Source organism: Ranitomeya imitator, chromosome 2 (genome assembly GCF_032444005.1).
Source record: "Ranitomeya imitator isolate aRanImi1 chromosome 2, aRanImi1.pri, whole genome shotgun sequence".
NCBI lineage: Eukaryota > Metazoa > Chordata > Amphibia > Anura > Dendrobatidae > Ranitomeya > Ranitomeya imitator.
The window spans coordinates 54972381-54997389 of NC_091283.1; the positions used below are offsets into that span (position 1 = coordinate 54972381).

A 25009-nucleotide genomic window follows, 5' to 3' on the forward strand; every position below is an offset into this window, starting at 1 on the left:
GGCATATGGTATACATAAAATCCCTTCTATCTCGTTAAAGGATGTACCTGTATAACCGGGAGCTGTTTACAGCCCACATATCCTGCCCTAGTGGCCTATTTTTATGTAAGTCTTCCCTTGATAACGTTACAACATCTGCGCACAGCGTTGCACTCGTACGACTTCTAGAATTTTTTTCTTACTGTTAGATCAAATTGTGTTGATAAAAAAAAATCCTTTAGTCAAGACCCTGGCTGGAGAGGCAATAGCAAGACACAGGTATTAGCTTTTAGTTTTACTGTGCGACTGAAGACCCCCATACACATTAGATAAAAGTGGGCCGAGGTCACGGAATTCAATAATCTAATATATAGGGGGCTGGCGGACTTCATCTGTTGAGGGAGATAGAGGATTGAATTTAATCACCTGCTCCTCGAGTCTGGCAACTGCTTTCACCGTGAGCCCCAGAGAGCACATGGACGCTCGAGCCGAGTGTTCATATGTATAGGGGACACAGAGAGATGTTAGCTGATAGTTATCCAGGCTGTTTTGCCACTTTATTAGTAGTAGAAAAAGTGGGAGCACAATCGACTAGTCTCCTAATCAGATTGATTGACAGGTCTCTGCATATAGGATGGGACTTTATTAGTCAAGGTAGCCAGTGATGTAGCCACCCAGTCGTCTTTCTGTGAATTTTTTTCCCCCGAAATGTTGTAGCGTTTCAAAGAAGAAAAAAAAAAGTATTTTTAGTTTGCAAGAAAAAGGCATCAGAATTATTACCTTAACATTAATGCATAATAATAGACAAGAGCATGGTACTCCAATAGGTCTGGGTGAGGGTGAGCGAGTGGAGCAGGATCCCAGTTTTCCTTACAACATCCCAATGTAAACCAGCTCGTCAGAATATGCAAAACACTCCAGGAGGGGAAGGCCGAGATGAGCGGAGATTACACAGGGATCACTTTAACAAGATGCAGAGGATTTACCTTAGGTGATCAGCATATAGGCAGGGTTTCCCTTATTCGGTTCTGAATATTTCATGGGATAAAAAAAAAACCCCAAAAAAACAAAACCCTGACCCAGATGTAAAATGGCAACAAGCAACACATGCACATGTTGTAATAAAATATTTAATTACAAAAAGACAAAATCACCGCAGCCATTACCTCCAAGTAATAAATGGTGGCAGTGAAAGTATACGGCTGTCCTTCAATGCAGCGTAAAACAAGTCCATATATCCAATAAGAATAAACCCCTGAAACGTTTAGCTACGAGATAACAGAACTGTGTATTCCAAATGACAATAGGGTCTCGGACCACCAAACAGGCGTAAAAACGCAACCAAGGGTATTTCATACGGATTTCCTCCCCAGCCGCTTAAAGACACTGATGCTCCCAGTGTTGTCCATCTGAGCGCTGCTGTTGTCGCTGGAGCTGGTTACACCTGCGGTTTTCCCTACAGTCCTCTTGATGGTAAACGGCAGCTTAAATGCCACTTTTGGGGTTTTGCTGCTGCTGACTTTGCTGTCCTGAGCAATGACTTGCTGTTTCCCCAGACGCTGGGCCAAGGCAGCAGATGGCTTCTTTTGCTTCCTTTCCTGCTCTACGCTCACCCGTTGGATGGTTCCCAATCTCTGCGCCAGGGTGATCTTTGATGTGGCTAGTTTAGCGGGCGCACTCGCAGAGATTTTGGGAGCGAGTCTCTTTATGGTGGTGATAGGCGGCTTCTGCTCTGAACTGGTGGCTTTCGCCTTAATGGTTATCCCTGGGATTATTTTCTCTCTGGAGACCGGAGCACTCACTTTTTTGAGAACACCTGCATACTGTAGAACGCTGGTGTCTTCATCACTGTCCGCAGACTTTTCTTCCTCGCAGGGATCTCCTAATCGACTAAACACTCCTGTGGGCTGTAAGGGATGGAAATTATCAAAAAACGCCCGCAAATCAGAAAGGCACTCCAAAGCCAAAATGCCCCTCACTCACCTTTGCCCCTGTTGTTGTGTCGGCTTTACTTTCCGCCCCCAGTCTGTCAAACACGGATGTTCTGCTCGTACCTAGGCGAATTAAAAAGTAAGGGTCATACGGTAATTCTTATATGAACCCCATTATAGTATTGCGCACTACTTGTTCAGTGGGATGCAATACTTCACCCACCTTTTGCAGCTTGTTCCTCCAGGATCTTCTTCGTCCGTTCAGTGGTTCCTTTGGGCATATTAATGATATACTTCCCTTCCATCTCGGCAGTCACCCTGCGTCGTTTCACAGGAACCTCAGGACTAGTGTCCTCCTCTGCTGGGGAAGACAAGGCTGGAACAAGAGGGAGGCCATGAGCATCATGATATACTGCTCCAAAGGGGTTTCAAGCAAAAACTCCCTCGACTGCGACATATTTGCAAAACGCAAGGAGTGCAAACACCAGGCACACAAGACAAATCTTAAATGGCAAAAATCAACAGGGTTTGCACGTTTTTTTTTTTTTTTAAAGGGAAAATACAAGGTGTGCACACATTTTACCCATCTAAACTAGTGATGAGTGAATGTGCTCGGATAAGGCATTAGCTGAAAATGCTCGGGCGTTATCTAAGAATCTTGGCTGTGCTTGAATATTATGTTCGAGTCCCCGCAGTTGCATGATTCGTGGTTGTTAGACAGCCGCAACACGTGTGGAGATCGCCTGTTTGTTAGGGAATCTCCGAATGTGTTACAGCTGTCTAATAGTAGCAAAATATGCAGCTGTGGGGACTCAAACATATTATTCGAGTACACCCAAAATACTCTGATAACATACAACCATGCTCGGCTAACATGTTACCCAAGCATGTTCGCTCATCAGTAACCTAAAACTTTAATTGCAACACCATTCCTATTTCTTCTGGAATGTGTCACATGGATGACAAATACATAAACACGGAAGAGCCGAGGATGGCAGCTAACGTGGTTGACGGACTGGGTCACATTGCCTTCTTCAGCTCCAAAAAAAAAGCCAAAACACAAAAATTCAGATAACAGCAGTAAAAAAGAAAAAACGAAAAAGCACTCAGGACAAAACAAAGAAAAACTAAAAAAAAAAAAAAAACCCCACCACTTCAGGTTTTCAAAACACCAGCAAAAAGGAGCGATTCTGGAAGCGTCTTCACCTTGAAAAACGGTAATGTTTGACTGCCAGAAAAAGACGCAGTGTGAACACACATTAGTTGTGAAGCTCGGCTCCAGTCCTATAAGGGCTCCCCCTTGTCAGGTCCATGGGGGGGGGGTCTCTGTGGTCAGATGCCCATAAATAAGCACATTATTTCCTATTCTATGGATAGGGAATAATTTACAATCTTGGAAAAAGATGTTTAAGTAGATTCTTGCAGTCAAAAGAAGCAGGAAACAGCAAAATATCAGGGGAAAACGAAGGGTAGGAAGCAGACAATACACACGTATAAGGACTACCTGCTAGAGATTTCTTCAGGGCCACTTTATTGGACACGGTCACAGAGATATTGGATGTACTTGTCTCCGGCCTGCGGACAGGTGTGGATGGGGGAGAATCCCGTCTGAGGCTATTGGCAATCATCCTTGTGGCAGCTAAAAAGGAAAAAAAAAAAAATGATAACAGGATTTTTGGTTGCTTACCGTAAAATCTGAAGCCTCCATTCTTGAAGCCTCCATTGGGGGACACAGGAACCATGGGTGTATGCTGCTGCCACTAGGAGGCTGCCACTATGCAAATAAAAAAGTTAGCTCCTCCTCTGCAGTGTACACCCCACCGACTGGCATTATACTCTTCAGTTAGTGAGAAAGCAGTAGGAGAAAAAACAAGGTTGAAAAACCATAATCACAAACTTGAGAACTGTAAATGTGAGAACAGTCATAAAACAGATAACAGAAACATTGGGAGGGAGCTGTGTCCCCCAATGGAGGCTTCAAGAAACAGATTTTACGGTAAGCAACCAAAAATCCTGTTTTCTTTGTCGCCTCTCATTGGGGGACACAGGAACCATGGGACGTCCCAAAGCAGTCCCACGGGTGGGAAAACCAGACTTCCATCAAGTCAGAGGACTCACCACTGCCGCCTGCAAGATCCTTCTGCCTAGGCTGGCGTCCGCCGAAGCGTAGGTATGGACCTTGTAAAATTTGGCGAACGTGTGGATGGAAGACCAAGTTGCCGCTTTGCAAAGCTGTAGGGCGGAAGCCCTGTGGTGCACCGCCCAGAAGGCGCCGACTGCCCGGGTAGAGTGAGCCTTAATCCCAGGAGGGGGCACTCTGTTCTTGACCCGGTAAGCCTCCAAAATTGCCATTCTGATCCAGCGAGCAATAGTCGCTTTAGAAGCCGGTTGGCCTCTGCGCATGCCATCAGGGATGACGAAAAAGGAATCCATCTTCCGGAAAGTGGACGTTCTGTCCAGATAGATCCTCACTGCCCTGACAAGGTCCAGCTTGTTCAACGATCGCTCCAGAGGATGAGTCGGAGCTGGACAAAAGGAAGGTAGAACGATGTCCTTGTTGAGGTGGAAGGTGGAAACCACCTTAGGAAGAAAAGAAGAAGGTGGGGGCCGGAAGACCACCTTGTCCTGGTGCATGACCAAAAACGGAGGACGGCAAGACAGGGCCGCCAGCTCGGAAACGCGGCGAATGGACGTGATGGCCACAAGAAAGGCCACCTTCCAAGATAAAACTGATAGAGGAATCTCCCTAAGAGGTTCAAAGGGAGAAACCCTGAGAACGTCCAGTACCAGGTTTAAGTCCCATGCCTCCACAGGGGCTCTGTACGGCAGGACAGCATAGGCTACCCCTTGAAAGAAGGTCTTAACCTGTGGCCGAGAGGCCAAGGTCTTCTGAAAGAGGATGGAAAGCGCAGAGACTTGACCCTTCAAGGAGCTAAGAGCCAGGCCCGAATCCAGTCCTGCCTGAAGGAAGGCCAAAAGAGAAGGCAGGGAAAAAACCATAGGCGGAACGCGGTTGGACTCGCACCAACGGAAGTAAGCCTTCCAGGTGCGGTAGTAGATCCTGGAAGACGAAGGCTTCCGAGCCTGAATCATGGTGTGAATCACCCGGTCCGAAAGGCCGGACGCTCTTAGAACCGCGGTCTCAACAGCCACGCCGTTAAACTGAGCGACCGAGAATTCGGGTGGCAGATCGGACCCTGGGACAGCAGATCGGGCCTGTCTGGAAGGCGCCAGGGAGCGTTCGCGATAAGGTTGACGAGCTCCGCAAACCAAGCTCTCCTGGGCCAATCCGGGGCGATCAGGATGACCGGCACCCCTTCCGCTTTGATCGGCAAGGGCCAAGGAGCTCCGGGTCCCCCCCTGATGGTTGACATATGCCACAGCCGTGGCGTTGTCCATCTGGATCCGGACTGGAAGGCCCCTGAGGATCCCTTCCCAGTGGCGGAGGGACAGAAAGATGGCCCGAATCTCGAGGACATTGATTGGCAGAGTTGACTCCTGCGACGACCAACGGCCCTGAACCGTCAGGTGGCGAAAAACCGCACCCCAGCCGATCAGGCTGGCGTCCGTTGTCACCACCTGCCAGTGAACTGGAAGGAAGGACCTGCCCTGGGAGATGAGAGGTGACGTCAGCCACCAGTTGAGGGGCCGCTTGACCCGAGAAGAGAGTCTGATCGGCCAATCCAGGGAGAAGACAGACCTGTCCCACTGAGACAGAATGGCTTGCTGAAGGGGTCGCGAATGAAATTGGGCGAAGGGAATCGCTTCCAATGTAGCTACCATCCTCCCCAGAACCTTCATGGCCTAACGGAGGGAGGGAGGCCGAGGACCCTGGAGCAAGCGTATGTCCTGACAAAGAGTGGATCTCTTGTCTTTGGGAAGGAAGACTCTGGTCTGACGAGTGTCGAAAAGCATGCCCAGAAAGATGATGCGCTGAGAAGGAATAAGGCAGGACTTCTTCCGGTTGACCAGCCACCCGAAACGGGCTAAGGTGTCGAGAACAATGGACAGGCTTTCGTGGGCCTGAGCAAAGGACGGAGCCTTGATGAGGATGTCGTCGAGGTATGGAAAAAGGACCAGGCCTCTGACTCTCAAGATGGCCATCAGCGCCGCCATGATCTTCGTGAACACCCTTGGCGCGGTTGCGAGACCGAACGGCAGGGCGACGAACTGAAAATGATCTCGTTGCACTGCGAAGCGCAGGAAATGGTGATGTCCGGGAAATATCGGGACATGTAGGTAGGCGTCCTGGATATCTATAGAGCATAGAAATTCCTGAGCCTCCATGGAAGCAATTACTGAACGAAGGGATTCCATCCTGAAGTGTCTCAGGCGAACTCTCCTGTTCAGCAATTTGAGGTCCAGAATGGGACGAACCTTGCCGTCTTTTTTCGGTACCACAAAAAGGTTCGAGTAAAAACCCGTGTACCGTTCCTTTTCTGGGACGGGAACGATTACCCCGGATTTGAGCAGAGAAGCGATGGCTGCGAAGAAGCCCGGAACTAGAGCGGGATCTCTTGGAGGACGGGATTGGAAGAAACGATCCCGGGGTCTGGAAGCGAACTCTATCTTGTATCCAGAGGATACAACTTCCCTGACCCAAGCGTCCTGTACTGCGGAAAACCAGACGTCCCTGAAAAGGAGAAGACGGCCGCCCAATCTGGGAGTTGGGCTGGAGTCTTGCCAAGAGTCATGCGGAGGTGGATCTTCCAGTCCCGGGCCTGGAGGATCTACCCTGGGAGTAGCGAGGACGCCAGGACGGAGTGGGCCTAAAGGACACCGCCTTCTTCTCCTGACGTGCCTGTGGCCTCTGTTGCTGCTGGGAAAAGGAGTTTGATGCAGCGAAGCGCCGAAAAGGCAGAAAAGAGCGAAACTGTCGTCTAGGAGGAGGGCGACGAGGCTTAGCCTGGGGGAGAAGAGAACTTGTACCCCCGGTGGCGTCCTTAATGATTTGGTCCAACTGGGAACCAAAGAGACGAGAGCCCTGGAAGGGCAGACTAGTGAGGGACTTTTTGGAGGACAAGTCCGCCTGCCAGGCCTTGAGCCAAACGGTCCGGCGGATGGCAACGGCATTGCTGGAAGCCTGAGCCGCACAAGACGCGACATCCAGGGAGGCGGAAACCAGGTATTCACTAGCGTGGGAAATCTGGTTGGCAAGTTCCGCTAATTGCGCGGGAGGCGCCCCGTCCAGGACACCTCGCCGTAGATCCTTGGCCCATTTTGAGATGGATTTTGAAGCCCAAGTGGAAGCAAAAGCTGGACATAGAGCCGCTGAAGCCGCTTCAAAGGCAGATTTCGCGAAGGATTCTATAACTCTATCGTTAGAATCCTTCAGAGATGCTCCGCCGGACAGTGGAAGCACCGTGTTAGTGGACAGCCTGGAAACAGGGGGATCCACTGAGGGGGAGACCGTCCAATTGGCGGTAAGTTCTGGTGAAAAAGGATATAACACCCCCAGGCGTTTTCCCCTCTGAAAACGTCTGGTCGGATTCTCTCTCTCTCTGGACAAGATTTCCTCGAATTCAGGATGAGGAGCGAAAAATTTAGAAGGTGGTTTGGCCCGTCTAAACGAAACCGCCTGATCTGCGGGTTCCGTAGAGGGATCCTTGATGCCACAGGTTTGGTTTATTGCCCCAACGAGGTTCTGGACCGTCTCACTCTTGGTGGCAATTTGGTTAGGATCCAGCTCCAAAAAATCCTCCGAGGGCGCATCAGATAATGCCTCGCCTGACTCAGGGGAGGAGGATCGGTGGGACACCAACCGCGGGGGAGGGTCGTGCGGCGAGATGGAACAAGAAGAGGACTCAGACCGACGTTCCTGTCTGGACCTTTTGTGGCTAATCAAGGAGGGCTCAGGCGGCGTTCCTGCGACCCGCTGGCCACTGCAGAGGTCTGCAGGGGTAACCGATCCAGCGCGGACACCAGGGTTTGAGATACCCGTGTTAAATCGGCCACCGACTGTGACAGAGAGGCGGCCCAGCCTGGGATGGGGGGGATCACTCTCGGGCGGAACAGCCGGGGGATCCTGGGCGGTGGGAACAATCGGGTTGCTGCAGGAGTGACACAGCGGGGAGGACTGACCTGAAGGAAGTTTGCTGTTACAGGACGAACATGCAAAGTACGTGACTAAGGCAGTAGATGAAGAAGAAGTAGGGGGGCGAGAGCGGCCCCCTTTAGAGGTAGACATTTTTGAGGGACCCTGAAGATGCCAGTGGGTTAGGGGACAGTGGGCAGAGGGGGGTGTCAGTCTGCAGTGCAGCTACTCACGGACCCGGTCCTGGAAGATGTCCCACTTGTCCTCGGTGGAGAAATCCCCTGAGGTGCTGTATTCTGCAACGCTGAGCCCACAGAAGATGCGGGCGAAGGAGCGTGGCGCGCTGCGTGAGGCACTGCGAGGGCTGCTGCTGCTGCTGTGGGTGTGAAGCGATGCGCACACCAGACGAGTGTCCCACGAGGAAGGGGGCGGAGCTAGACGCAGAGGCGCCGGTGGGCAGGACATAGTATGTCGGGCGGGAAAAAGCTCGCCCGCAGGAGTGGAAGTGAGGGATCCGAGAACCGGAAGTAGGCCCCGGCCGAAGCCGGGGCCTAAATTAGGAACCGGCGGCTGGGAAAAAAGGGGCCGCGGCGCCGGTACAGAGCGCCGGAGCAATGCGCCGCGACGGGAGGCTGACGGCGCAGGCGCCGCAGCCTGCTAGGCTGCGCCGCTGAAGGGCGCCGCAGATAACCACCTCCTGCGGTGCCAGAGCAATGCGCCGCAGCGAGAAGCGGCGCGATAGTCTGCAGGGCTGCCACGCTGAGGATGTGCCCAGGGAAAAACCGCAGCGCTGGTAGTGTGCCGCGGAAAAGAGTGTACGGCGGCCATAGAACTGTCTTGTAAGAAGGTGCTGGCCACAGGGGATAAGAGCGCGGCGGCCAGAAAGGGGCCCCGCGCTGGAGAGAAGAAGGCCCTTGCAGAAAGGGGAAAATGTGGACTACCAGGACACCGATAAAATACCGGCCGCGCCGCAGGATACAGGCGATGACCGGGTAAGAGAGGGTCACCGTCTGGGCGCCCCTAACAAGAACCCCCCCCCCCAACAAAGATCTGGGATGGGATGGGGGAAATACTCACCTAAAACATCCCACGCCGGTACTAACCTTAAAAGGGGGTGAGAAGTCCAGGGAGCTGATGGACGTCCTCGTCTCCTCCAACCGACAGGCTCTGGTGGGCGAGTGGGTGGGGGACGGAGCCAGGACCGGACTTCTGAGCACGCTTGTGTGCTAGGATCTTGGTCCTGGTGAGGGATCTATGAGGATACGGGGTGGCAGTACATGCCGTACTCATAGTCCGTATTGTGGGAGTACAGCTGTGACTGTTCACCCTGTATCCCTCCGGAAACCTGAAAAAAAACTACGCACATTGAGGTAGATAAGGGTCTAATGAAAGACCCGTGTCCACCTCCTACTGACACTAAGCTAAACTGGAGAGTATAATGCCAGTCGGTGGGGTGTACACTGCAGAGGAGGAGCTAACTTTTTATTTGCATAGTGTCAGCCTCCTAGTGGCAGCAGCATACACCCATGGTACCTGTGTCTCCGAATGAGAGGCGATAAAGAAATATAAATTTTCATATATTTTAATTTTCAGAGGGAGGGCATGTGCATTAAGATTAAAACTGCCTGGGTCAGTGAAGGATTAATAAAGACAAAACCTGAATTATCCAAAACCCATAGATATTGTGAGAGCAGACCCGTGGCACGTAGGTAATTGCACCAACCTCCTAATAGGAGAAGGTGAGAAAAACTGAGCAGACTGAAAATAAATAATAATGTTTTATTACATCAATAATTACCGTTCAATTAAAGTTGGGAAGAAATATGGCTAGGAACATATAAAGGGAAGATGGAATTACCCTTAGATAAGAGCTCCCCCCCCACAATTTATGCTTCAGCACACAATAGTGGCAGGAGATGACCAAAGTCCAGTATATTGGGTCTGATGCTGAACAATTACATGTACAATTATATTCATCATTCACTGCAGTAAATGTTGTATTGTGTGATGTGTCTGATATATTAGTGTAACTTTTGTGCAGCAGTTCCATTGGTTATTTTATCGCCTGTGTTTCACAGGCTTCCACTTTTGTTTTTCTCCATATTAAATACCGCTTTTATACCTCTATGCATAGGTCTAGATCAGTATATGGGCCTTGATGCTGTTTATCTCTATTCTGCATCACACAATAGAGAATTTACAGCAGTGAATGATAAATATAAATAATATAAATGTACATGTAATTGTTCAGCATCAGACCCAATATACTGGTCTTTGGTCATCTACTGCCACTATTAACCCCTTCATGACCTTGGGATTTTTCGTTTTTCCGTGTTCGTTTTTCACTCCCCTCCTTCCCAGAGCCATAACTTTTTTATTTTTCCGTCAATTTGGCCATGTGAGGGCTTATTTTTTTGCGGGACGAGTTGTACTTTTGAACGACATCATTGGTTTTAGCATGTCGTGTACTAGAAAACGGGAAAAAAATTCCAAGTGCGGTGAAATTGCAAAAAAAGTGCAATCCCACACTTGTTTTTTGTTTGGCTTTTTTGCTAGGTTCATTAAATGCTAAAACTGACCTGCCATTATGATTCTCCATGTCAGTACGAGTTCATAGACACCTAACATGACTAGGTTATTTTTTACCTAAGTGGTGAAAAAAAATTCCAAACTTTGCTAAAAAAAAAAAAAATTGCGCCATTTTCCGATACTTGTAGCGTCTCCATTTTTCATGATCTGGGGTTGGTTGAGGGCTTATTTTTTGCGTGCCGAGATGACGTTTTTAATGATAGCATTTTGGTGCAGATACGTTCTTTTGATCGCCCGTTATTGCATTTTAATGCAATGTCGCGGCGACCAAAAAAACGTAATTCTGGCATTTCGCATTTTTTTCTCGCTACGCCGTTTAGTGATCAGGTTAATGCTTTTTTTAATTGATAGATCGGGCGATTCTGAGCGCGGCAATACCAAATATGTGTAGATTTTTTTTTTTTTAATTCATTTATTTTGATTGGGGCGAAAGGGGGGTGATTTAAACTTATATTTTTTTTCACATTTTTTTTACTTTTTTTTTTTACTTTTGCCATGCTTCAATAGCCTCCATGGGAGGCTAGAAGCATCGCCGACCCCCGATCATGTGACGGGGGTCGGCGATGACGTCATTTCCGGCCGCCCGGCCGGAAGCGGTAGTTAAATGCCGCTGTCTGCGTTTGACAGCGGCATTTAACTAGTTAATAGGTGCGGGCAGATCGCGATTCTGCCCGCGCCTATTACGGGCACATGTCAGCTGTTCAAAACAGCTGACATGTCCCGGCTTTGATGCGGGCTCACCGCGGAGCCCTGCATCAAAGCAGGGGATCTGACCTCGGACATACTATCCCGTCCGAGGTCAGAAGGGGGTTAATCTGTTCTGGAGCATAAATTGTGTTTTTTTTTTTTTTTTTGCCCTTTATCTAAGGGTATTTCCATCTTCCTTTTTATGTTCTTAGCCGTATTTCTTCCTCACTTTATTTGTACGGTTATTATTCTTGTAATAAAACTTTATTATTTATTTTCAGTCTTATGCTCAGTTTTTCCTCACTTTTCCCTATTGAGGTTTGAGGCAATTAATTCTCTCATATATCCTCTGAGGTGGTTTTGGAGGAAACGCTTTGGTTTTCATCTGTGGCACATAGTGTCCACGTGAATGACAGTAAACAAAAGTCAAGTATAAGGCCAGGTGGCCTGTGGGAAAATTACAAGAATATTATTATTATTATTTTTTTTATTATGTGAAAAAGTAAATAAATTATATATTTAAAAATAAAAATCTGATATAAAGATCTGTCTTTTTCTGATGACATTCCTTTTCGAATCCACAGCTATACAGATGGCAAGGCTGTACTTACGGCTGTTGGCGGTCCTCCTGAGCTCGCTCTGCATGATCGCTCCGCTTGACAAGTCCGTCAAAGCTTTACATATATCCTGATGGAGACAGAAGCATGGAAAAGTAATCAATTCAGACCACGTCGTTTCACAGGCATAGGTCTACCGTAATTAGACGCTTCTGCGGTGAGAGAAATAAGGGACGACAGCAAAGACTTTCTGCCTGGTACAGCAGACTTTGGATATAGTACGGGCTGGCAGTGCCCTAGTCCACGGATTAATGGTGGCTACGGTGGCAACAGTCTACAGACTCAAATTCAGATAGACCTTTATGTGCGATATACGTTTCTCTCTTATTCCTCCTGGAAATGCAATAAATAGTTACTATTCCCCTACGGTATGTCCTTAGACATGGTCACTGGACCATGGTAGACTCTACAGGGGCAACGCCAACATCTGGTAACACAAGAGGTTGGAAGATTTATATATTTTTTCCTATAGTATAACCTTTGTGACGTTTTATATCCTAAAAAGTGCATATAGGAGTCTTCTTACCTGTCTGTGGACAACTTTGGCATGCTTCAGGATGGCGATGACATCCCCCACTGCTATTATGCCCAGTTCATTAATGATGTCTTTATTCAGATCCATCAGCATGGACTTCTGGATCCTGGAATAAAAAAACAACAACATAAAATTCTGCCTGTCAAAATAATGTCGCTACATTAAAGTTCCTACTGTATTTTTCTTTATACAGAAATGGTGTAAAAAAAAAAAATGGACTTATCGAGCCCCACCTGTCCTCCTCTAACAATCCAAGGTCCCTTATGGTCCCCCCCATACTTCCTTTTCTAGCAGAGGCAGGCATATGACCACCATAGCGGCCAACGCAAAAGTCACTGGCGGGACGAGGGTCGTGGGCAAAAATTAATAGATTTATACATATTTCTTTTAAGTTTCTAGTTTTTGGAAAGGCAAAAACTGAAAGTCTGAGGTTGCCATAATCGTACTGATAATCAGGTTTCAGATCATTTTTCCTGCACATTGAACGCCGAAAACATGAAATCCCAAAAATAATGTAGGATTTTTTTTTCCCACCACAGTTGGATTTTTGCTGTTTTTTTTGGTCTGTTTTATAGCAAAGAGAAATGTCATCTTTTGAAAGAAAGGAAAAAAAGGCACAAAAACATCTTTACGGCATTAATACACCAAGGAAAAGGGCGATTATGTGATCACCGATGCCGGGGATCAAACACAAGAACTCGACACGCGGCTGTGAGTGGACGGGACAAGTAACAGGACTCCGCGTTTGTGGCCGAGGATGACTTCTGTCTTGGCGAGTCACGCTTCAAATAAAATGAATAAATGTCACGTAGCGGTGACCTTGCAGCGAAATGGAATCGTAAATGTCGTACGAGATCACCGTCACTTTGTTCGACATGCAATGTGCAGCTTTACGCGTTTCTAAGCCACTATGGATGACGCACATCAGTCAGTGCGTAGGCGAGCCTCGGTGCACACATGTGCATTGCAAATCCAGATTCATAAGGGTTAATACAACATATGCAGAGATCGTTTCCCAGCTGGACCAATGCTTGTGCATATATCTTTCAGGTTGTAATTGTTAACAAAAAAAATGGCGCTACTTAACCCCTTCAATTTTCGTTTGTACACTTTTCATGTTTTCCTATTTTTCTTCCAACAGCCATTACGTTGACGACAAAAAAAAAAAAAAAGTTGACAGACGAGGGACTAGTTTGATGCTGGACGGGTTGTAGTTTTTAATGACCCTTTTCAATTTATCACACAATGTGCGGGGTGGGGAAAAAAAACCCAAGTGTGATGAAATAGTGAAAAATAAAAAACGCAATTTCATCTTTGTTTGGAGTTTTCTTTTTTTTACACTGTTCATTGGGCAGCACAACTCTCCAGGTCAGCACGATTCCAGGGACAACAATTATGGTAGTTTTTTTTCCTCATCACTTAAAATTGGTTTGTGTCACTTTTTTTCCGAGATCAATAACCTTTTTATTTTATTTTTTTAAGTATTTGTTTCTTGCTAGGCAGTTTTTTTTTTTATCAATACCATTTTGTGGTACAAATAATATGCTGAACACTTTTTATTGCATTTTTTTTTCTTTCTTTAGTAAGGAACAGCAATTAAATAACAGCAACTCTAGAGTTTTATCTTCGTTTTTCCTTTTTATGGTATTTAACTTAAGAGCTAATTGATTTATTTTATTTTGATAGCTTGAACTTTTACAGACATAACGATATAGTAATTTATTTCTTTATAATTACGCTGGGAAAAAAATGGGGTTAGGAGTGAATCAAATGTTGTTTAGATTTTATTTTTAAATCTCTATTTCTAGTCTCTGTAGTGGACTTGATCCTACGAACCTTCAACTGCTTGTTCAGCGTATAATATATATATATTAAAAATTACACTCTTCTATGAAACCCCATTAAAGGTCAGGACCACCGAGATGGCAGTGCTGATATATTCAGTATGTCCCTGGATGCCATGGCACACCAGAATTGTGATGGGAGTCAATGCACACCGGCAGCCAGTGAGATTGATAGTGGAAGGTTAAATAGCAGTGATCGGAGCTAGCTCTGGTCGCTGCTGGTGAATAAAGGCTGTATAAAACAGTCAGCACCTGCCCTCTATGGAAATCGGCTCAGCACCTAGCCCGCTCGACACATCTGCCCCCATCCCCCCAAAGGATAGACTATTACGTCCTATGTTGGGACAGGGTTAAAGAGCATAGTCTAGGGTCTGCTTGCTCTTTCCTCCCTGCGGGCAGCTCCCATCCGCTCACCTGTTGTCCACAAACATCACAGCGTAGTTGACAGCCGGCCCGGCAGGGATCCCGGCTTCTTTGAAGAAGTTGATCCATTCAGATGTGGCTTTAAAAAAAAAGAAAAAGAAGAAGTGGCTTGATTTAAAGGTAACCAAATCTATGCAACAATCAGCTGATCGCACCGGACAGCGTGAGTATAAATGTAAATGTCTTACCCATTGTGACGGACACCATGATGGGAGCCTCAAAGATGATTGACAGCTGCAAAGAAAGCGCATGAGATTATTCTCTGCCTGGGACGGAACATTGTTTCTAGTTTGCCGGCGTCAAATTTGATAAGTTCCAATGTGAAATGCCGGATGATCTGCTAGATCAGGATGGAGAGGACACAGCGGGAGGGATGAGCTGGTCGGCCCTACCCGAGCGTTCCCTGCGAGGCAGCTGGGAGCCAGAAATAGCTGCTGACTACACACCAGGCCGCGGTCTATTTATGGCCAGGACAGACGGCCCCCCGTATAAGACGCAGGTGGGCGCCGTACAATCCGTTGCTGATAACACGTCCATTCGTCTGAAAGTGCGCAGAGATCCCGTACTTTACACTCAGGCTCGTCTGGCATCAGTGATCCTAGAAGTCAACCCATCCCAGCAAAATGCAGCGGTGGCCACGGGGGCTCCCCCACTTTACACCAGTCTCTTTCTCCACTTATGCACTAGTTTTGACAAATCTTCACCACTTGTGTTCTTGAAAAAAAATCAGACATCCTAGCCACAAACATCCATCACCCAGCAAGTAAAGTTGCAACACCCTCCCCCCCAAAATGCTACAAGATTGGGCAAAAATGGGAGCGAGCTCACCACTTAATACATCTAAGGATAATGTGAACAGAATCCTTGGTTTCAAGCCCCAGAGGAAGCAGCCATTTGTAGGGCGAAACCCTGGGTGGTGCTATGCATTCAGCACCTGCATGATGTGAACTGCTCCATGCATTTATTTTTAATGAATTTTGTGACTACAATAAATACTTTTTCCACACTGTATTCCATTTTATCGGTTTACGCACCTTCTCACCTGGATTTATGCACTTTACTTCATGTGAATCGTGACGTTTACAGGGATACCTGCTGTTTCATTACAGATGTTGTACTTGGAAACCAAGGACTCTGTTCACACTATCCTTTATCTATATTAGATGGTGAGCTCTCTCCATATCGGCTCAATGTTGTAAAGTAGTTGGGATTTTTTTCTTCCAATTTTATTCGTTGGGATTGACGGACTCATCAACAAAATAGCATCAGCTCCATTGGGATTGATGCGTCATTCATCACCTATCCATTGGATCAGTGGGGGACCGACTGACTGTATAAATTCATGAAGTTGTGGTCAAATCTGCACCGTCAAAACAAACACGTCTACTAAATGTGCAAAAGAAAAAAAGAAGCTGTGTGCAACAGATAAGGGATATTTCTGGCAGGAATACTACTTTTAAAGGGGTGGTGCAGCGTCTCTAACGTCTGCATTGGTTGGGTGAGACATTAAGGCACATTTAATTACAAGGACGGGTGCACAATTCGTGCCCATCATGCACAAGGCAAAGTCTAATGCAATGCACGGCACGAGATCAGAGCATTGCACTGAACAACGGCCGATCCCGGCATCCACCCCAGCGACATTCCTCATGCAATTTGCCTTCAGCCTTTGTACTACCGACATGCAAGCCGGGCCGTAATGGTATGTTCACACAAGGAGGACACGCTGCCGGGCCGTAATGGTATGTTCACACAAGGAGGACACGCTGCAGATCTCTTTTTGGAACTGGAGATAGGGTATTACAGTAGCAGTAATTAACATTTGGGGCAGATTTTAGATTCGCGGACAGATGTCCCATGTGGTTTGCACACTATGCAATGTATAGGATGAATTCTTTCGCAAATCCACAACAAAATCTGCATAAAAATCCTCAAATATCAAATATCCCGCCTCACGTGGATTATACCCCCAGGATATGTTCAAGTCGGTTTTTTTTAAGTTGATATTTCAGGCTAAAAAAAAAAAATCTGCATAAATATGAACCACTTAAAAAAAAAAAGTGGTTTTTTTTTACACTTTTGTTTTACTCAGTTTTTGTGCATTTAGAGGTTTTATTTCTTTGTTTCAAATGATTCAGCAGCCATATTTGGAGCGGTCGTTCAAGCAGAGACACCCCAAGGATTGACACGTTACCCTTGTGAAGATGTTCGTGTAACGCAGTCCAAGCACGGACAGGCAGAGGGTCTCCAAACCGAAGCATGACAGCCTCATGGAAATATAGACGGCTGTCCCACTCCGAGTGTATGACCCCCGGCCAGTCCGTGTCGAACGCCTGTCTGCATGAGCCCCTAGTGTTTAATCCCATTGAAATCAAAAGGAAGGTTATTCCTAAGAGGAAGTGGATTTTGGGAATAGAATCTGCCCCCCAGAAAACTGTGTGTGAACATATTCTCATTGTAATGAACAGAAGAACCCAGGCTGCACAGAATACAACTGGAAAAGTAGTAAAAATCTACCACAAATGTGGAGAATTTAGGAAGAGTCCGTGGATCCCTAAGGGAAATGCTAGTGCCAAACGCTAACCCAGGCCAAAGACTAGGATCTGGTCATTACACGGGTACAGAACCAGGCATGACAGAGACCAAGTAAAAAGCAAAACACAAGTAACACCTCGTTATTTGCATCAGCACCCGGCAACAGGAACGAAGGACACATCTTTCCTGCCCATACACAATCATATCAGGATCGGCAGCAAATCCTATCAACAGACATAACAGTCTGCTGGTCAAGCTTGTGGCGCTGTGATTATGTAACAAGACTTTATTTTTAATGTGTTTATTGCTAGAATTGATGACAAAATATGCACATCGCCCACGGAAACCTATGACCGTGTCAAGTGCAACCAAAAGCGGTAGTTACATTAAGGCTGTGTGCACACGTTGCGGATTAGCCTTAGGAATTTCTGGTGCGGATTCTGCCTCTCCTGGCAGAAAAGCAGCTGCGGATTTGTTGCGTTTTTTTGCGGCGTTTTTTTTACCCCTGCGGTTTTCTATAATAGAATGGGTACAAAAACGCTGCAGATTCGCAAAAAAGAAGTGACATGCTACTTCTTTTACACCGCAGCGTTTCCGCAAACTGTGAACAGCTTTTTTTTTTTTCTCATTGATTTACATTGTACTGTAAATCAATTGCGGATCTGCAGCATTTCTGCACCGCAAACAACGCTGCGGATCCGCAGAGAATCCGCAACGTGTGCACATACCCTAAGGCGTCCTATCACTTGTCATAAATGCATCATTATTATACCCGGGGTCAATGCCGCGGTTCTCCTGAATCCGGCGTCGTTTCCCTATTGTTCCCAAGATATGGCTCCTTTCATGTGAATCTTGTCATCTAAGGGGCAGTGCTTGTCATATCTTACAGACCACACCCACTTGGCTAAACAAATAATTTTTATATAGGGAAGAACCAAGTCTCAGGCATGGAGAGGCGCAGAAACAAAAGAAAAACGTCACTGAATTCAGGAGAACAGCAGTATTTATATTAGGTAACAAAATAACATTTACGGTAAGTGACAGGCCCGCTTTAAAAGGATCAGCTCAGGTTTCCCATTCCAACACTATCAGGTTACAAAGGACAACTCTTTATAAACGTTCCTATCTCCAGAACGTGGGCGACTTCCAACACCAAGATGACGACGACAGTGAGGCAGACCTCAATTACGCCAGGGTTAGGGTGTGATTACAGGATTGGAGGACGGGCTAGTTTCGGGGGCAAAGAGACATCTTTGAAAATGAAAATGCTAGGTGAAATCCCAAGAAACAATGAAAACCCTATATTAAGGGTCACCAATCTAACCCAAGAAGAGGTGCGAAACCGGCTAAATAAGATTAAAATAGATAAATCTCCGGGTCCGGATGGCATACACCCACGAGTACTAAGAGAACTAAGTAATGTAATAGATAAACCATTATTTCTTATTTTTAGTGACTCTATAGCGACAGGGTCTGTTCCGCAGGACTGGCGCATAGCAAATGTGGTGCCAATATACAAAAAGGGCTCTAAAAGTGAACCTGGAAATTATAGGCCAGTAAGTCTAACCTCTATTGTTGGTAAAATATTTGAAGGGTTTCTGAGGGATGTTATTCTGGATTATCTCAATGAGAATAACTGTTTAACTCCATATCAGCATGGGTTTATGAGAAATCGCTCCTGTCAAACCAATCTAATCAGTTTTTATGAAGAGGTAAGCTATAGACTGGACCACGGTGAGTCATTGGACGTGGTATATCTCGATTTTTCCAAAGCGTTTGATACCGTGCCGCACAAGAGGTTGGTACACAAAATGAGAATGCTTGGTCTGGGGGAAAATGTGTGTAAATGGGTTAGTAACTGGCTTAGTGATAGAAAGCAGAGGGTGGTTATAAATGGTATAGTCTCTAACTGGGTCGCTGTGACCAGTGGGGTACCGCAGGGGTCAGTATTGGGACCTGTTCTCTTCAACATATTCATTAATGATCTGGTAGAAGGTTTACACAGTAAAATATCGATATTTGCAGATGATACAAAACTATGTAAAGCAGTTAATACAAGAGAAGATAGTATTCTGCTACAGATGGATCTGGATAAGTTGGAAACTTGGGCTGAAAGGTGGCAGATGAGGTTTAACAATGATAAATGTAAGGTTATACACATGGGAAGAGGGAATCAATATCACCATTACACACTGAACGGGAAACCACTGGGTAAATCTGACAGGGAGAAGGACTTGGGGATCCTAGTTAATGATAAACTTACCTGGAGCAGCCAGTGCCAGGCAGCAGCTGCCAAGGCAAACAGGATCATGGGGTGCATTAAAAGAGGTCTGGATACACATGATGAGAGCATTATACTGCCTCTGTACAAATCCCTAGTTAGACCGCACATGGAGTACTGTGTCCAGTTTTGGGCACCGGTGCTCAGGAAGGATATAATGGAACTAGAGAGAGTACAAAGGAGGGCAACAAAATTAATAAAGGGGATGGGAGAACTACAATACCCAGATAGATTAGCGAAATTAGGATTATTTAGTCTAGAAAAAAGACGACTGAGGGGCGATCTAATAACCATGTATAAGTATATAAGGGGACAATACAAATATCTCGCTGAGGATCTGTTTATACCAAGGAAGGTGACGGGCACAAGGGGGCATTCTTTGCGTCTGGAGGAGAGAAGGTTTTTCCACCAACATAGAAGAGGATTCTTTACTGTTAGGGCAGTGAGAATCTGGAATTGCTTGCCTGAGGAGGTGGTGATGGCGAACTCAGTCGAGGGGTTCAAGAGAGGCCTGGATGTCTTCCTGGAGCAGAACAATATTGTATCATACAATTATTAGGTTCTGTAGAAGGACGTAGATCTGGGGATTTATTATGATGGAATATAGGCTGAACTGGATGGACAAATGTCTTTTTTCGGCCTTACTAACTATGTTACTATGTTACTATGTTACATCCCACGGGACTAGTCTTGGTTAATTAGCATGTGAAGAGTGACTCCATAAAAGTTGTTTTTGTGGGACATCAAAAACTATGTAAGAATGCAGGAAATGGCCTGTGTGACCTAGTGATGGTGGGATGTGGACCCCCAGTTCTTCCATAAAGGGGCTATTCCAATCTTCACAGATGGATGTTGTTGGATAGATATTGTAAATTGCACTTTTGCAATTTACGGCTTATTAAAATTTTCAGTCGCTTGTGAGATATTAACACTTTTCTTTACTGCTCGTTGCCTAGGAGACCGACCACCGCTGTTATCTACGTCTGTAAGCACCGCTCTGAGGCTGACCAGGATTTAGAGCTTCCTGCGCCCTCCAGCGATCCTCGTCAGCTTCAAAATGGTGCTTACAAGTGCAAAAGAAAAGCGCTTGTAAGCACACGGCACGTTCTACTCTCTAGCAGAGGTGGTCGGTCTCCAAGGCAACGAGCTGAAGGAAAAAGAGGTGGTAATATCTCAAGAACGGCTTAACATTTTAATATGCAGTAAATGGCAAAATTGTTCGTACGTACAAGCACTATCCGACTGCGAAGGAGGGAGCAACCATTTAAAGGGATTGTCCAACTCTCTGCAAATGCAGCTCTGGAGTCTGAGTGCTGCTATCAAATCCAATGCAAGTGGGATCAATGAAATCAGAGTCTAACTAAGTCGGAAATAAGAAGACCCTCTTATAGAGGGCAGCTCACACACAAACAGCAGTACAGACGTCTGGATTAAAAATACTTAATAACGTGTTATGTGACATAACAACATGGACGGCAGCCCATGACAACGAGCCATTTCCACCTCAACAATCCTAACATTACAGGGTGCAGACATAACGAGCACAAACCTCACCCCCGTCCTCTCCACCGAAGCCTCCCGCCTCCGCTGTCCACGGGACCCTCTTCCGTTCTGCCCGCACCCGGATCTACGTCATTCACGCTCAGCCAATCAGCAAGCACCCTGCTAGCATGATCCACGCTGATTGGTGGAGACAGACTCGTGACCGCCAATTGCAACCCGAGGCCTCTTGGGAATTGTAGTTTTGTGTGAGGCGCTGTTTGCGTGCTGACGTCATCCACAGCGTGGTGCGGGATTCCTGGTAAATAAACGCGGGACCAAAACAATTCCTGTGGACTGGAGTGGTGGGATTGTGGGAATTTATCTGCAGGCAAATCCCCTGCAGTATTCACATTGTTCCTAGCTGGCGGCGTGCATGTTAATAACGGAGTCATATACATGATGGGAGTTGAAGATGTCATAGTTTTATTCTCTTAAAGCAGTGGTCCCCAACTCCAGGCCTCGAGGGCCGCCAACAGTGCAGGTTTTCAGGATTTCCTTAGTATTGCATAGGGGTTGGAATCATCACCTGTGCAAATGATCACATTACCACCGATGCAATACTAAAGAAATCCTGAAAACCTGCACTGTTGGCGGCCCTCGAGGCCTGGAGTTGGGGACCCCTGTCTTAAAGGGATTGCCCTTAAAGGGATTGTCCACCACTGGATGTCTCCAAATTTGCGTAATGAAAAAAAGAGAAGGGCTTTAAGAACAGAGACAATATAATTTTTTTTTCTTCTAAGATAACCAACCATAATTTTCTGTCCCCACGTCCGTATGAGGCGTGTATTGTGTGATGAGTGGGTGCAATGGTGAAAAAAATGCAGTAACGACACTTTTTTTTTGGGGGGGGGGGGGGGGGTTAGTTCTCACCTTCTTCATTATGCGGTGTGACCTGACCATCCGATTCTCCAGGACAGTATGATTGCAGCGATTCCACATTTTTGTTGTTTTTTTGTTTGTTTCTTTTTTTTACACCACCGATGTAATTATAAGAAATAAAAAATAACTAATTTGGCGTTTTCATATTTTCTAGAATGAGAAGGTGAGCTGTGACATCACCTTGAATGGTGGATCCTGTGTTATCTACTGTATATAGAGGTGTTATCAGTCATTGTACAGGAGGAGGAGGTGAGCTGTGACATCCTCTATTGTGAATGGTGGATCCTGTGTTATCTACTGTATATAGAGGTGTTATCAGTCATTGTACAGGAGGAGGAGGTGAGCTGTGACATCACCTATTGTGTATGGTGGATCCTGTGTTATCTACTGTATATAGAGGTGTTATCAGTCATTGTACAGGAGGAGGAGGTGAGCTGTGACATCACCTATTGTGTATGGTGGATCCTGTGTTATCTACTGTATATAGAGGTGTTATCGGTCATTGTACAGGAGGAGGAGGTGAGCTGTGATATCTCCTATTGTAAATGGTGAATCCTGTGCTATCTACTGTATATAGAGGTGTTATCAGTCATTGTACAGGAGGAGGAGGTGAGCTGTGACATCACCTATTGTGAATGGTGGATCCTGTGTTATCTACTGTATATAGAGGTGTTATCGGTCATTGTACAGGAGGAGGAGGTGAGCTGTGATATCTCCTATTGTAAATGGTGAATCCTGTGCTATCTACTGTATATAGAGGTGTTATCGGTCATTGTACAGGAGGAGGAGGTGAGCTGTGACATCACCTTGAATGGTGGATCCTGTGTTATCTACTCTATATGGAGGTGTTATAAGTCATTGTACAGGAGGAGGTGATCTGTGACATCACCGATTGTGAATGGTGGATCCTGTGTTATCTACTGTATATAGAGTTATTATCAGTCATTGTTCAGGAGGAGGTGAGCTGTGATATCACCTGTTGTGAATGGTGGATCCTGCGTTATCAGCTATATATAGAGGCTTTATCAGTCATTGTACAGGAGGAGGAAGTGAGCTGTGAAATCACCTGTTGTGTATGGTGGATCCTGCGTTATCAGCTATATATAGAGGCGTTATCAGTCATTGTACAGGAGGAGGAGGAGGTGAGCTGTGACATCAGCTATTGTGAATTGTGGATCCTGCATTATCAGCTGTATATAGAGGTGTTATCTATCATTGTACAGGAAGAGGAGGTGAGCTGTGACATCACCTATTGTGTATTTTGGATCCTGTGTTATCCACTATATACACGTGTTATCAGTCATTGTACATGAGGAGGAGGTGAGCTGTGATATCACCTTGAATGGTGGATCCTGTGTTATCTACTGTATATAGAGGTGTTATTAGTCATTGTACAGGAAGAGCGGGGTGAGCTGTGACATATCTTATTGTTAAAAAAGGTTATAGTTCTTAAAAGGTGCTTATGAAAAAAATTAAAACTTGGGGAAGTTTAAGACATTTACAAATGAAAAGGAAAATCATCATCTGCACCCCTGAATCCATGCACCTCTCTCCCTCTGTTCTACCTGACCTCCTACTCTCCTCCACACATTCATTCCTCGCACAACGGCCTCCAAGACTTCTCCCGAATATCCCCCATCCTCTGGAATTGCACGCCTCAACACGTCCGATTATCCACCATCCTCGGATTCTTCAGACGGAATCTGAAAACCCATCTCTTCAGGAAAGCCTACAGCCTGCAATAACCATTCTGCTGCCTCACCACCACCACCCGAGCTGCCGCCTCACCACCACCCGAGCTGCCGACTCACCACCACCCGAGCTGCCGCCTCACCACCACCCGAGCTGCCGCCTCACCACCACCCGAGCTGTCGCCTCACCACCACCAGAGCAGCCGCCTCACCACCACCCGAGCTGCCGCCTCACCACCACCCGAGCTGCCGCCTCACCACCACCAGAGCTGCCGCCTCACCACCACCAGAACTGCCGCCTCACCACCACCAGAACTGCCGCCTCACCACCACCAGAACTGCCGCCTCTCCACCACCCGAGCTGTCGCCTCACCACCACCAGAGCAGCCGCCTCACCACCACCCGAGCTGCCGCCTCACCACCACCCGAGCTGCCGCCTCACCACCACCAGAGCTGCCGCCTCACCACCACCAGAACTGCCGCCTCACCACCACCAGAACTGCCGCCTCACCACCACCCGAGCTGTCGCCTCACCACCACCAGAGCAGCCGCCTCACCAACCGCCGGAGCTGCCGCCTCACCACCACCCGAGCTGCCGCCTCACCACCACCAGAGCTGCCGCCTCACCACCACCAGAGCTGCTGCTTCACCACCGCCGCACCCCCTGTCCTTCTGTCTCTTCCCCATTATCCCGTAGAATGTAAGTCCGCAAGGACAGGGTCCTCTCCCCTTTGTACCAGTCTGTCATCTTAAATTAGTTTACTGTTAACGATATCTATAACTCTGTATGTAACCCCTTTTCTCATGTACAGCACCTTGGAATTAATGGGGTTTTATAAATAAATAATGATAATAATGAACCCAAGTGACTTCTCTGCTCTCTTCTTTGCAGCCGCAGCCCTGGAATAATAACCACTCCTACATCAGGAAGCCACAGCTGCGAGGCCCCTCCTGGCCGCGTCCTGCCCGGCCCCCAGTACGGCCCACCAGGCCTGTTTGGGCAGCTGCTGCCTTGTATTGCACAGATGACCGTGGAGGAGGACGCTGCCTGCTGAGCTCTCGGTAGGTTTTGTCTCAGTTGTATGGATACAAGGAGGGATCCCTATTGTCTCGCACCCTCCTCTGTGTGACATGCTGCCACTAGTCTCCTATTGCCCTGTTTCACCTCTTTCTGAGCCTCAGTCCTTGTATCCGGACCCTGCGTTCTCTGTGTTCTGTGTGAGATGTAAACCACAGCGATATTATTATTATATCTAACGATGTCCGTCATACAGTGCAGTAACTGCACCGCGACAATCGGTCGCGCAGAGCTCACATGTGCCGTATGGAAAAGTGACACTCGTCAAAAGTTGCTCACTGCGTTATTGCGGCACATTAAGTCGTGGTGAATGTATATTGTAGTATTTATATACAATGAGGTCGAGTTTCTGCTTTCATTGCAC

The 25009-nt window shown here is 46.8% G+C and overlaps 2 protein-coding genes across 3 annotated transcripts in view; one reads left to right on the top strand and one right to left on the bottom strand.

Moving 5' to 3' along the window:
* Window positions 1-1093: 1093 nt before the first annotated feature.
* On the bottom strand, window positions 1094-21099 carry C2H19orf47 (chromosome 2 C19orf47 homolog). 2 transcript variants are annotated; one of them, XM_069746766.1, is made up of 9 exons: window positions 21005-21099; window positions 14828-14873; window positions 14631-14718; window positions 12364-12478; window positions 11832-11907; window positions 3415-3549; window positions 2134-2286; window positions 1963-2033; window positions 1094-1886 (listed from the first exon to the last, which is right to left on the bottom strand). In XM_069746766.1, exons 2-9 carry the CDS (start codon window positions 14844-14846, stop codon window positions 1332-1334), a joined length of 1212 nt encoding a protein of 403 aa, XP_069602867.1. In that variant the 5' UTR covers window positions 14847-14873; window positions 21005-21099; the 3' UTR covers window positions 1094-1331. The 2 variants fall into 2 exon arrangements, with proteins under 2 accessions (XP_069602867.1, XP_069602866.1); XM_069746765.1 differs by having other exon boundaries at window positions 21010-21073.
* Window positions 21100-21193: 94 nt separating this feature from the next.
* Window positions 21194-25009, top strand: part of PLD3 (phospholipase D family member 3) — a 28283-nt gene continuing 24467 nt past the window's right edge. The window contains exons 1-2 of the mRNA XM_069746767.1: window positions 21194-21256; window positions 24460-24629. The gene's annotated coding sequence lies outside the window, so the exon portion shown is untranslated. The remainder of the gene's footprint in view (window positions 21257-24459; window positions 24630-25009) is intronic.

Excerpts from the sequence above, each read along its gene's own strand:
- C2H19orf47 (XM_069746766.1), bottom strand. Across the intron at positions 2,287-3,414 it reads CCTGAAGAAATCTCTAGCAG|CCTTGTCTTCCCCAGCAGAG; the intron begins GTAGTCCTTATA and ends CTCTTGTTCCAG. Across the intron at positions 2,034-2,133 it reads GGAGGAACAAGCTGCAAAAG|GTACGAGCAGAACATCCGTG; the intron begins GTGGGTGAAGTA and ends TAATTCGCCTAG.